Source organism: Vigna angularis, chromosome 9 (assembly GCF_016808095.1).
Source record: "Vigna angularis cultivar LongXiaoDou No.4 chromosome 9, ASM1680809v1, whole genome shotgun sequence".
Taxonomy (NCBI): Eukaryota; Viridiplantae; Streptophyta; class Magnoliopsida; order Fabales; family Fabaceae; genus Vigna; species Vigna angularis.
This window is the reverse complement of record NC_068978.1, coordinates 21,560,894-21,573,703: the sequence shown is the minus strand read 5'-3', so window position 1 is coordinate 21,573,703 and position 12,810 is coordinate 21,560,894. Positions and strand designations below refer to the sequence as shown.

Genomic DNA, 12,810 nt, shown 5'->3' with positions numbered 1-12,810 from the left:
GCTGTGTGTCTTACAGAGGAAAAGAAAAGCTTCAAGAACAAGAGATTGACCGTGGTGATCAAGGCTTAGAGGTTTCTTGAGAAGCAAGATTTACTGGGTATTGAACGTGTGATCAATCTACACGAAGAGATTTACTGTGAAGATTGGCTTGGAAGAAGAACTGTGTTCTTGACTTTGAGGATGCCTCAAAGGGTTTGAGTAGAATAGGGTGTTCTTGTTGCGTGTCTGTATTGTTTACTGCTTGTATTATATTAGAGGGTTATAGAGGTGTTTTACATTTTTTACGTGAGGTCGCTGTAAAAACCTTGATCTTTATAGTGCATTTGCTTCCTGTGGTTGGAAGGACACTAGATGTAGGCTTGGCCGAACCAGTATAAAAACCAGCGTTTGAATTCTCTGACCCCTACACTTTTTCATTACAGTCGATTAACCTTTTATTGTATTCGATTAAGTGAACTGCTGCATTTCAAACCATTTAACTTATGATTCAAGAAAAACGTAAAGACATCCTATTTTGCGAAAAAGATTTTGAAAGCTTATATTTTTACGCTTCACCAATTCACCCCCCTCTTGGTGTGAGAAACTAAGCACTTCTTTTTTAACATTTGTAATATTTTGTTATTGTTGTAAGAAAGAGAGAATGAGAAAAACACTTGTGAGTGTTTAGACGACATTGTATTGTAATCACATCCTCTCTATGAGAGTAATAGTGTGAACGACTTGTAAGCAATTGTTGATTGCAATTCTGAAGAGAATTAAAACACTTGTTGAACTCTATGAAGTTAAGGAAATCTAGGTAAGGTTGTCTAGTACCAAGAGTGGTGCGAATACTCATCGAGTCTAGGGTAACAGGAGGTTACTCGCTGACTGAGAAGACTAGGAGTGGTGTGAATACCCACTCAGTCTAGGGTAACAAGAGGTTATTCGCTGACTGAGAAAACCAAGAGTGGTGCGAATAATCAGTTGTAATATTGAAGATTAGAGTGAAACCCTCTGCGGAGGAGACTAGAGGAAGCTCAATTGGAGCAAACCAGTATAAAATACCTGTGCAATTGTTGTTCATCTTTTTGTCTAAACTCTTTTCTCATAAAACATGCAACAACGTTTTTATTTCAACAGACAAGAAACTTCCTCACTAAACGATTCTTATTCAACTAAGGAAGTTCTTATAAACTGTACAATGTATGTTTTGAAGAACACGTTAAAAACAAGTTAAAAACAACTATAATTCAGAATCATTTACAAGGTCGAGCATTTAAGTATTCATTTGTTAAATCCAAAACTCGACAGACGTGCTATATTAGAAGGGTTGCGAATTTTTTTTTCATTAACACTATTTAACCTTCTCTTCTAATGTTTTTTAGGTACTTCAAAAACATCTCAAAACAACCACACAAAACCTAGAAAACATTGATGACTACATTCTGGCATCTCTAACCTTTGTTAACTATTTTGCATATAACTTTCTCCAAAACTTTCGAAAAAAATCTCTAAATGTGTTGATTCGTTTTTTGTTGAAAACTAGTCTCAAAGGGATTTCATTTTATTACAAAAACATTTCTTTTACCTCTAACCTATACGAGGTTTAAATTTGAAATTCGAATGCATTTACAATATATTAGCTTTTGACATTGTTTTGTGTGTAAAAGAAATTGATTTGGACCAGTCGAAAATAGCTACAAGACAAGGTTAACATTGATGATTTCGGAAGCTTGATGACGACAAGAATATTGTGCACAAATAATGAGTTTAATGTGGTGAGATGATGACTTCTCCTCAAAACTATATGACTTAAACACATATAAAGACTACTATAATACTTGGTGTACTTTCAAGAAAAGGTTGAACTAACTCTAGAAAAAAAAATGGTTAGAAGAAACTTATAAGAAACACTCTAACCTTTGGTAACATAAGATGAATAATAACACAATTTTAACACCATAACAACACTCAAATTCAAAGATAAACTTATATGATAAAAGACAACTCTATTTATAAGTTTAGATAACCTTAAAAGTGTCTCAAAATTGTAAAAAAAAAAATTATAATATTTTAAAGACCACGGAAAAGTCTTCTCCATTAAAAGGAAGACACATGATCACTATTAAGGTGAAATCCTCTTCATTAGTAAAGTGACACATGGCCAATATTTGAAGAAATCATTTTGATTAAAAGCATGTTATGTGATCACTAATCTTCCATAATAAAAGACCAAAAAGCCCTCAACCTTGAAGAGCAAGTCTTCTTTACATGCACATGTTGAATTGGTAGTCAACCAACCCTCCATTACGTGGATTGCATAAGTGATTAACCAAGCCATACAGCCAAAAAGGGTGATGACAAAAATAAAGACTTAATCTACAAGCGTAGATAATGAAATCTTCCAAAACATTTCTGTAGAAACAAGTAGGTAATTGGTCGAGAGAATTTTTTTCATTGAGAAACAAAAAACTAGACAAAATATGAAACAACAAATATCAAACTTCTAATAAACTGTTCTAATAACAGAAACCAGCTCGCAAAAGGAAAGAATTTCCATATGAAAATTGAAAACTGAGTAAGTAATTCCACTCTTTCACGATTTGATGTGGTAAGGAGACGCATCACCAGAGTTTATGGAGATGTCAATAATCGTTTAATGCCAGTTTTCTGCTCTGATGTAAGTCTAGAGGGGAACTTGATATTGAACTTGATCCTCAAGTTTCCCCTTTTGGAAGGTTCCTTGGGAATGGGCATACCCTCTCCTTTGATCACTTCTTCGTATGTCGGACTGATGATGGAGTTGGTGGTTACGGTAAGATTCCGGCCATCAAGAGTTGTCAGCTGTGCCGTGTAACCAGTAAGAGCTTCAACAAGGGATATTTTCTGTGTGAGAACAAGATCATTGCCATCCCTTTTGAAGACACCATGTGGTTTTTCATCAATAATAAAAACAAGATCAGCGGGTATAACTCCTCTTTGTTCGTTTCCCTTCTCTGGAAAAGTTATTTTTGTTCCTTTCTTCCAACCTGGCTTGATCTCAATGGTTAGAATTTCCTCTACAGTGGTGGGCCTCCTACAGAATAATAAAACTAGTAGATTATTTACTCAGTTAACTCAATTTACTATTCCAACTTGCTATTAGTTTTAAAATACGTAAAGTCAACAAATAAAAAACAGGGGAATCACTTTTATTCCTTCTCTATGTAAAGAAGCCAGTTGCTTATTGAATATTAAAACAACTGGGTCCTTATTTTCAAGAACATAGATTAGTATATGCCATGCAATAAATATCCTTCTATTTTTGACGCAACTAGTCAATGACGTGAAGAAAATTCTCCATGATATCAGAACCATTTACGATGATAATTCACTGTCTCACATGTATTATTTTTAGACGTATATTACAAAATATGCATTCTATATAAACATGCCTAACGGCTAAAGTTTCCCACTTAACATAAATTTAGGACTTTTCTCCACCACTTGTTGCTTCATAGTTTTGGGGTATTGGAACTAGTTTTAATCAATTGCAGACATAGTTTTAATTTGCAAGAAATAATAAACTAGAAAATGTGTTGCTTCAACGTGAATATATATATATATATATATATACACATATATTACACACACTCCTAGAGGAATTCTTAAGAGAATTACAGCTTGTCCCTACCCTCCATTTTGTGTCAACGAAGTCTCACTTCATGGCTAAAACTACACACGAGATTGGCATTTGATTTCAAAGTTAGATTTGGATGGAAAGCCCAACTTCTGATCACCACAAGCACAATGTAAGCCAGGCAAATACAGAGGTGAAAAACTTTTCAACCATGTATGTTCCAATCAAACACAGTCCAAAATGGAATTTTCAATCATTTTGGATATAAAAAATCTTCCATCATGCCTATACCATTTGTCCAGGACCATACTACTTATCACAGTTCTAATGGATATAAAATCTCCAAGTCATTTAGGAGAAAAGTGTGATGAACATTATAGTCAATATTGTTATTGTTCACCAATCAAAACCAATAATTGCAACTTTCTTCTTAGAAAATAAAATCAGGATTGATTTCAAAGATACAACACCAATTTGATTGGAGAATAACACCATCAATACATATAGTATTGATACTCAGTTTTTTTTTTCTATCAAGCAATATACTATCTTAAATTGCCTCTTCTTTCACTAAGAATGGAGTTAAACTGAATATTTTATGGCTAAATTCCCGTTCATTTATTCTATGTCAATAAACAAAGCAACTATCCCTTTTCCACATTTCCAGGTTAACCTCGATATTTAACATCCCCATCTTACTAGTAGATTCATTCCCCTGGATATTTTTGGGTATTGAAACCTTTAACACAGTGGTATTTTCTCAATACAGATAAAAAGTTAACAAGCCCTTCCAGATTAAAACAGCACAAAGATGAATCTTTGAAAAAGAACACTCAGATCTCCTTGAATTTTGCACTTATGAACACAGATGGCATTTCTTTGGTGCTTATGAGCATACCAAATAATATGGACCAACAAAGGCAGCAAGCTATAGGATGCACATGATCTAGTAAAAATAAAAAACAAGATAATACGTAGAACTTGCATATTTAGCAACAGTTTTCCAGCCTACTGAACAGAAAATGACAAAACATCATAGTAATGATAATCTATAACTCTTAGAATCCGCCACAAAAATCCTTTATGTTTGCATGAAGAATGATAGGAAAGGAAACTAATACAAGATAAAATATGTCCAAGAAGTCATACAGCATAACTAACTACCTTTCATTTTGAATGAATAACACGTAATTTCTATCTCTTTTTGGATTAAATTACTAACACAATGATAACAAAGTACTGTGCCATATATATTCACATAAAAAATTAAGAATATTCTTCAAGGAAACAGTGTATTCCAAGAAAATAGGCAGATCCAACTCAAGTACTACGAGTTACAGATCTTCATATACATAAAAGAAATCGTGAATAACAGAATTTATTCAGCACTTTATTAGAGAAAAGTTTATTACTCTGTGGCTACGAGACTGTGAACCTACATTTCAAATTCAAGTTTACCAAAACTATCGAGAGAAGTGATTATCCAACTCAAACAACCATATAGTACAAAGCAAATAATCCAACCTAACTGGGAATTTAGCAAGTCATATCTATCCAATAAAAATTCCAACAAGAAACTTCATATGTTGTTCACGAATGGAAGCAAAGGAAGTTGGTAACAAGTTAAAACTGTATAGCTTACCCACTAGCATCAATCACATCCCTGGAAATCTTCATTTTTTTGGTAGTCCCTTTGTACAAATCCTCCAAACTGCATTGCAAGGTTCTCTCAATAGGTGCACTTTTCCTTGGCACATTGACAGAGCCTTCTCCAGCCGCATTCCTACTAAAAGAGGTAAAAATGTCATCCCCAAATCTGGGAAAGCCAGATGGACCGGCACGGCCACCCATATCCCCCATTCCAAAGGGACTCGAAAACCCAAAGAACTCCGAAAATATATCATCTGCACTTCTAGGGTTGAACCGGAAAGTCGTTGATCCACCATCAGTGCCACCGGAAAATCCACCAGCACCCGGAGGTGGCACCTGCCCTTTCAATCCCTCCTCACCATACTGATCATACACTGCCCTCTTTTGTGGATCACTCAAAACCTATTCACAAATCAAATCACCACCATAACCCATGATTCCAATGATCCAAATCACAAGAAAAAACCTCAAAACTGCAAAACTAGATACCCCAAATTTCAAATTGCAGAAATTAGTAAAAGAAATGGAAGCACTGATAAATTCACCCTTTGCTTGCACAATCCAATCGGCATTACATTGAGATTAGGAGACAAAAATTACAAATATACGTCGACATAAAACCCACAATTCCAATTCTCAAGAACACAAAATTCAACACCTAAAAGTTCATATTGTAAGAAAGAAACGACAAAAAACATTAAAACTTTGATATAAGTTTTAACTTTTTTCCATATGTAATTGGCACTGCACGAAGAAAATTTTTTATTGAGAGAAATCGTACATCATAAGCTTCCGAGATTTGCTTGAATTTGGCTTCAGCATCCTTTTTATTGTTAGGGTTCTTATCAGGGTGCCACTTCATAGCAAGCCTTCGATAAGCTTTCTTGAGATCCTCATCGCTGGCACTTCGATCTACCTGAAGAAGTTTGTAATAGTCCACTCCCATTTTCCAAATTGCCTCAGCCGAAAGAACAACGTGTGCGTACTTTAGAGTCACCGGTGGAAGAAAGAGACGAAGCAAGACATATCCACGAACACAGTCATACAAACCTGTCTGGGCTCAACAAAAACAACACTCTTGTACTTTTCACTAGTATTAGGCCCAGTTGTCCACCAACTTTGGAGTCGTACATTTTTTTTTTGTAAAATACATGTAACATCTATAAACATTTAATTGAATAGGGTTATTTTGGATGATAAAAAACAATAATAATTATTTAACACAATCATACATCATTGTCATGTGTTTTTCTACATATTTTTGTCTACTTCTTATACCAAATAAGAATTTAATTTGGACATTGAAAACCATATTTTACATTGTCATTTAGTTACAAAATTGAATATATATATATATATATATATATATATATATATATATATATATTAATATATTTAATGTTTAAAAATTATAGATATTAAACTCATTTAATAACAATGATGTTGTGCCATTTAGCATACTTTGCAATATTCTTTTATTCTAAAAAGTATTTGTATGTTTTTACTAAAATTAATATGATGTAATATTATAAGATTCTTCTTACTATTATAAATACTTTTATAAAATTAATTTTATTTAAAACTATAACCTAGCATTGATGAATATTTCTTTTATTTGTATAACTTTTTTTTGTATTAGACTCTAATAAGTGTTTTACCTTTATTATGGAATAAATATGTCAATTAAACACTTTTAATATCCAGTTTTATTTTCAAGTAAAACTTATAAAAGTATTTAATGAATCATAGATTTTTAATTACTTTTAATTATGGAACATCATAAATTGTCCATTTAAAATGTGATGTCACCAAAATAAATATTATGAACATTCATTTCTTTATTTTATTGATTTTATTCAGGATATCTGCATATAAATTCTAAGTAAAAAAAAAAAAAATCATCGAAACGCATAACTTGATTTGGTTTGATTGAGATTGCTTTCTTGAAAGAAAAAGAAAAAAAAAAAGTTCTTTAAACTGAATTAGATACATGACTTTAGTTTTTGTACACATATCTTTATTGATGCTTTAATTTCCTCTTACTACATGCCTCTTTAGACATTGAATATCATCAAAGTAGCAAATTATTTTTAGACTTATATATAATAAAAACTCTTTTAAAATAAATAATAAAGAAGACATGTCAAATGGATTCATTCATTAATTAACTTAAACTATATTTTCCATTTTACAATAGACAAATAAGGATATCAACCAAAATCCTATATGATAAGAGAAAAGATACCTAAAATTTAAAGTTAATTTTAAAATTCAAACTTAATTTTAATAAATATTAAAACATCAAATTTAAGCTTAACATAACTATATAAAATAAATTATATATACATATATACAAGAAAGAGCGATTATCAATTGTATTTGCTCTTGATAAGTTTAGATCTTATTTGCTTGGTTCATCTGTTATTGTGTTTACTGACCATGTAGCTCTAAAGTTTCTCTTAAAGAAGGTTGAGTCAAAGCCGAGACTGATTCGATTGACGCTCCTACTCCAAGAGTTTGATCTGCAAATCCAAGACAAGAGTGGAGCACAAAATTTGGTTGTAGACCACCTCAACAGGATTGAAAGAGTTGAGGATGAAGCTGATGTGTTGCCCATTTAAGATGACTTTCCTGATGAGAGCTTGTTGATAATTTTGGTTTACCCCTTGGTTTGCAACCATTGTGAATTACTTAGTTGCTTCTGTTTTTCCTCCAATTAGCATCTAGAGCTCAAATTGCAAAAATCAAGAATGGTGCTAAATACTAAATATGGGATGACCCCTATTTGTGAAAGTCGTGCAGTGACCAAGTAACAAGAAGATGTATACCCGATCATGAGATAGACTCAGTCCTGCAATTTTGTCATGCTTCCTAACATGGTAGTCTTCTAGGAATACAAAGAACAACTCGCAAGGTGCTTGATGACTACGGATTTTACTAGCCCACCATCTTCAAAGAAGTAGAGAGAATTTGTAGCACCTGCGAGCCATGTCAGAGAGTAGGAGGATCACTTTCTTGGAGACAACAAATGCCTCAACAGCCCATGCTGTTCTTTGAGGTATTTGATGTCTAGGGTATTGATTTCATGGGTCCCTTTCCTGTCTCTTTTAGTTTTTCATATTTCCTCCTAGCTGTTGATTATGTTTCGAAATGGGTGGAAGCAAGAGCCACCAAGACTAATGATGCTCGAGTTGTTGTAGATTTTAATAGATCTCACTTCTTTTGCAGGTTTGGAGGGCCTAGAGCCATTGTTAACGATCAAGGAACTCATTTCTGTAATAGATCAATGTAGGCTTTGCTAAAGAAATATGAGGTTGTGCACAAAATTTCTACACCATACCACCCCCAAACCAATGGGCAAGCCGAAATTTCAAATAGGGAGATAAAGAGGATCTTAGAGAAGATTGTCCAGCCCAACAGAAAGGATTGGAGCAACAGGTTGGACGTACTCTTTGGGCGCACAAGATTGCCTACAAAGCACCTATAGGGTTGTCTCCCTATCGGGTTGTCTTTGGAAAGGCATGTTATTTACCCGTTAAGATAGAGCATCATGCATACTAGGTTGTGAAGACCTATAACTTCTCTATGGATCACGCTGGAGAGGAAAGAAAGTTGCAGCAGAATGAACTTGATGAGATCCATTTGGAAGCCTATAAAAACTTGAAGTTCTACAAGGAGAGAACGAAGAAGTTCCATGACACTCAAATTGTTAGAAAGGACTTCGAGGTTGGGCAGAAAGTGTTATTGTATAACTCTAGGCTCAGACTAATGGGGGTAAGTTACGGTCAAAGTGGATTGGACCTTTTATTTTTTCTAATGTTTATCCTTATGGTGCAGTTGAGATCCAAAGTCCATCCACAGATAAAAGCTTCTAGGTTAATGGGCACAAACTGAAGCCTTTCCTCAACAATCTTTCTTTGTTGGATGCATTTATGGAGGAGACGTCTATGCTCGATCCAGCTTCACTTTCCCCATGACTTAGGGAGTTTTATTTTCTCCTTCCTTTCTCACTTTTATTGAACTTTGTCTAGATCTTTTGATTGTTTTGATTTTTGATCTTATGTTTGTGACACATTGAGGACATTGTGTAGTTTAAGTGTGGTCTATTGGGGGAGATTTTTCTTTGTTTAGGTTTTTTCTTTTCTAGGTTGTTTTTGTTGTGTCTTGTGTACAATTTTGCATGTTTATCTTGATTTCTTGGGATTCTCATGAATTGACTAGTTGGTTTCTCTTCTTGTTTTGTTTTGTAAATATGTTGTGTATCTTGTCTCTATAGTTATGTTCTAAAAAAAAGAGATAAGAAATAAAAAGAGACAACACAAGAAAAGATAGAAAAAATCAGAATTTGTTTTTTTGAATGATAGAGTCAAGAAGAAGATTGAATTAGAGGTTTTGGGTGTGATTTGATTGTATTTTCACTTGTTCTCCATTGCTCCTTTATTATTTTTGGTTTGTAGCTTCTCATCTATATCTTGTCCTCCCTTGTCCTTTACCCTACTAAAACAATGAAAAGATCTTTTGATTTGAAAATGCATATATTTTGAGTGTTGATATTAGAGGCTTGCTAAGTCTATTTGTTGCTTGCTTTCTTGAGTGTTTTCAGTTGAAATTATTTACCCTAGACACTTGAGAGATACAATGATAGTGCATCTGTGAGGTTCTGTTGCTTCTATTCACCTCTTGAGCTGATTGATTATTTTGCCATGTCTGGATTGCATGGATGATTATCTTGAGTATCTTGTTTCTCTGATTATTTGTGTGTTGGATGTTGTCTACTCATTTTATTTTTCCAAATTCATTGAGCATTGTGTAAATTTGTTTGTTTACTTGTGTGTCTTTTTGTTTCTGTGTCTTGAGGTTGTGTCACTTCCTTGTTGTCTTTTGATTTGTTCCTTGTTATGCGTCTTGATTTTGCCCAAAAGTGAAAAAGAGTAAGTGTGGTATATTTTGATGAATCAATATTTTCTCTTATTTACTTAGCTTCTTGTACTAGATTTAATTAGGAAATTATGCTTAAATGTCTAATATTTCCTCAATTTTGCTATTTGTGCTTAATTTGACCAATAATTCTTCTTTTAATTAATTTGAATTATCTAGGCGTATTTATTTCCATTATTATTTTTAGGGCAATTTTAGAAAATGTATTTTGGGACATAAAGAGAGCGGTCACGTCATTTGCCACATCATTTTTATTCATCCACATCAGCATTATATTTTATTTGCGATTTTTTATGTTGATTGGACCAGATTTGCATTTTTGGGCAGACTTAGCACCATTGGGCCCATTTTTGGTCATTTTTGGAGAAACGCAATTATAGGGGCTGACTTACTACCTAGGGTTTAATGCCCAAAGAGGGACACTCTTTGATTACTCTCTCATTCTTCAATTTTTGTTTTGAGCTTTTAAAGAGAGATCCCATTAAATTTTTGTTTTCTCTCTTTTGTTCATTTCATCTTCCTTGTGAACTCGTTTTACGATTAATGAAATTTAATTTTACTGTTTAGGATTGTCTTTGTGGTGCTGCCATTACGTTTCCCCCAATTAGTTTTCCCATATTTCGTTTCTATAAGCTTGTGCATTTTCTGTTTTGATTTCGTTTTCCAGTCCCAGTTCTCGTTTCCAATTTAATTGGTTTTCTAGTGTTGTGCATTTTTCCCATCTGTTTTCATTTTCCATTTGCATTTTGTAGTATCATTGCAATTTCATGTTTCTGTTATTGGTTTTGTACTTTCATTATAGATTTGTTGATGTTTTATAGTTCGTTTTGCTCTGTTGAACTCTTGTTAATGGAAGCTTGAATTCTGCTGTGTTGGTGATTGGTGAAACTTCAATGTTTCCATTAGATAATTGTGTTGTCATTGTACTCTTGACCTCGCCTCATATAATTTGTTTGCGCTTGCAGTTAAGTACTCGCTTAGTTGCCTAATTTGTATTTAATCTTCACTAAGTAGATTAGAACGACAAATGCTTAATTTGTGGTAGAGCAAACTGATTAAGTGTGTGCATTATGAAAATTGTGTTTAGTCTTCGCTTAGTAGACTAATCAGTGTTGGATTAGGGTGAAAGAAGCGTATAATTATTGATAATCAAGGATTGGAAGCATTGTAGGAGAGCCAATAACCAACTTGTCCTTAATCAGTGTTTTAATTCATGTCTTTATTAGTAAAACTGTCCAAATTCCCCCCACTACGTGTTTGACCTATTGCTTGAACCACATTTGGTCCTTGAGAGACGACCTAGGAGTCACTTCCTAGTATATACTACAATTTAATTGCATATCAATTTGATTCGGGTACGACCTCAATCATGGACGTCGAACTATGGCAAGGTCTACCTTCTATTCTGACTGGACAATGGACAGTTGGAAGCATTACTTATAGTGTGTTTACCAACGAAGCTTTTGACATCCATTAATGCATATTCTGGCGTCTAAAATTCACCTACAAATGCCACAATCATTCTATTGTTTGATCTAATAGATTCACCCTCCTGTGAAATATTAAGATTGATTCATTTTTTAAATTTTACTGAAGATGTTTCTTATGATCAAATTTGAGAGAAAAATGTAATAAAATCTTATTATGAGAAACATCTTCAAGAAATTTAAAAATTGAATTAGAATATGTAATTGACGTCGGATGGTAGTATTGGCCAACATCAATCTACTTCGTCAATATAACAAAATCTCCAATGTTACAAAACCAAAGCAAAAATATGAAAACCATTCAAGCAAGACAAGAGGCATCTTCAAAAAACTTAAGCCGTGGGTGAGTATATGTGCAATGGAACACTTGTCCAAATTGATATACAAAATGACGTCGAATTTTGTGATAATCTGATGTTAATTACCTTCGAGGATTGCAAAAACAACTCTATTGTTACAAAACTTATTCACAAATATGAAAACCAAACCAGCAAAAGAAACTTAAGTTATTTAAAATGGAGAAACTGTTTGAAATCTAGATATGTTAACTCTTGACCTTTGAATTTCTATCACACCTTTAAGGTTCATGTTAAGATGTCGGCAAGTGTACCGAATCGTATCAAGTAATATAAAATGGTAAGACCAAGTATTGTATCCCAGAGGACTCATGACACAAACAATTGTGTAATTGCTTAACTAATTAAGACCTAAAAAACAATTTTTGGGGTTTTTAATGCAAATGCAATAAAAATAAACATGAATGCAATTTGATCAATTGAGGCTAAACACTATAATGAATGGATGATATTGAAAATATGAGATGAATATGTTGTTGGGGGTTTAGATTTCAGTTTACTCTCATGCATATATGAATTCATCTTCTTCATTAATGTTAATATCACTTTCTAAAGTACTTAAAACCCGATGTCTCGACGAAGAAAGCCTATCCTTAATTACTAGATCACAATGTCTTGTATCACTAGTAATTAATTCTGCATTACGATTAGAAGCTTAAGATAACCAAAACTCATATCCCTATGTCTAGGCAATACTGCTTTTGGGAGCAATTCTCTAGATCTAAGTTTCCCCGTATGTGTCCATGTCACGAAAACCAATAATCACGTCATGAATGAGTTA

At 33.4% G+C, this 12,810-nt stretch overlaps 1 protein-coding gene across 1 annotated transcript; it reads right to left on the bottom strand.

Annotated features, from left to right (window-relative positions):
• Nucleotides 1-2,407: 2,407 nt before the first annotated feature.
• LOC108318757 (uncharacterized) lies at nucleotides 2,408-6,351 on the bottom strand. Its single transcript, XM_052868749.1, has 3 exons — nucleotides 6,030-6,351; nucleotides 5,241-5,650; nucleotides 2,408-3,055 (listed from the first exon to the last, which is right to left on the bottom strand). The coding sequence occupies exons 1-3, from the start codon at nucleotides 6,192-6,194 to the stop codon at nucleotides 2,614-2,616; spliced, it is 1,017 nt and encodes a 338-aa protein (XP_052724709.1). The 5' UTR covers nucleotides 6,195-6,351; the 3' UTR covers nucleotides 2,408-2,613.
• Nucleotides 6,352-12,810: the final 6,459 nt, after the last annotated feature.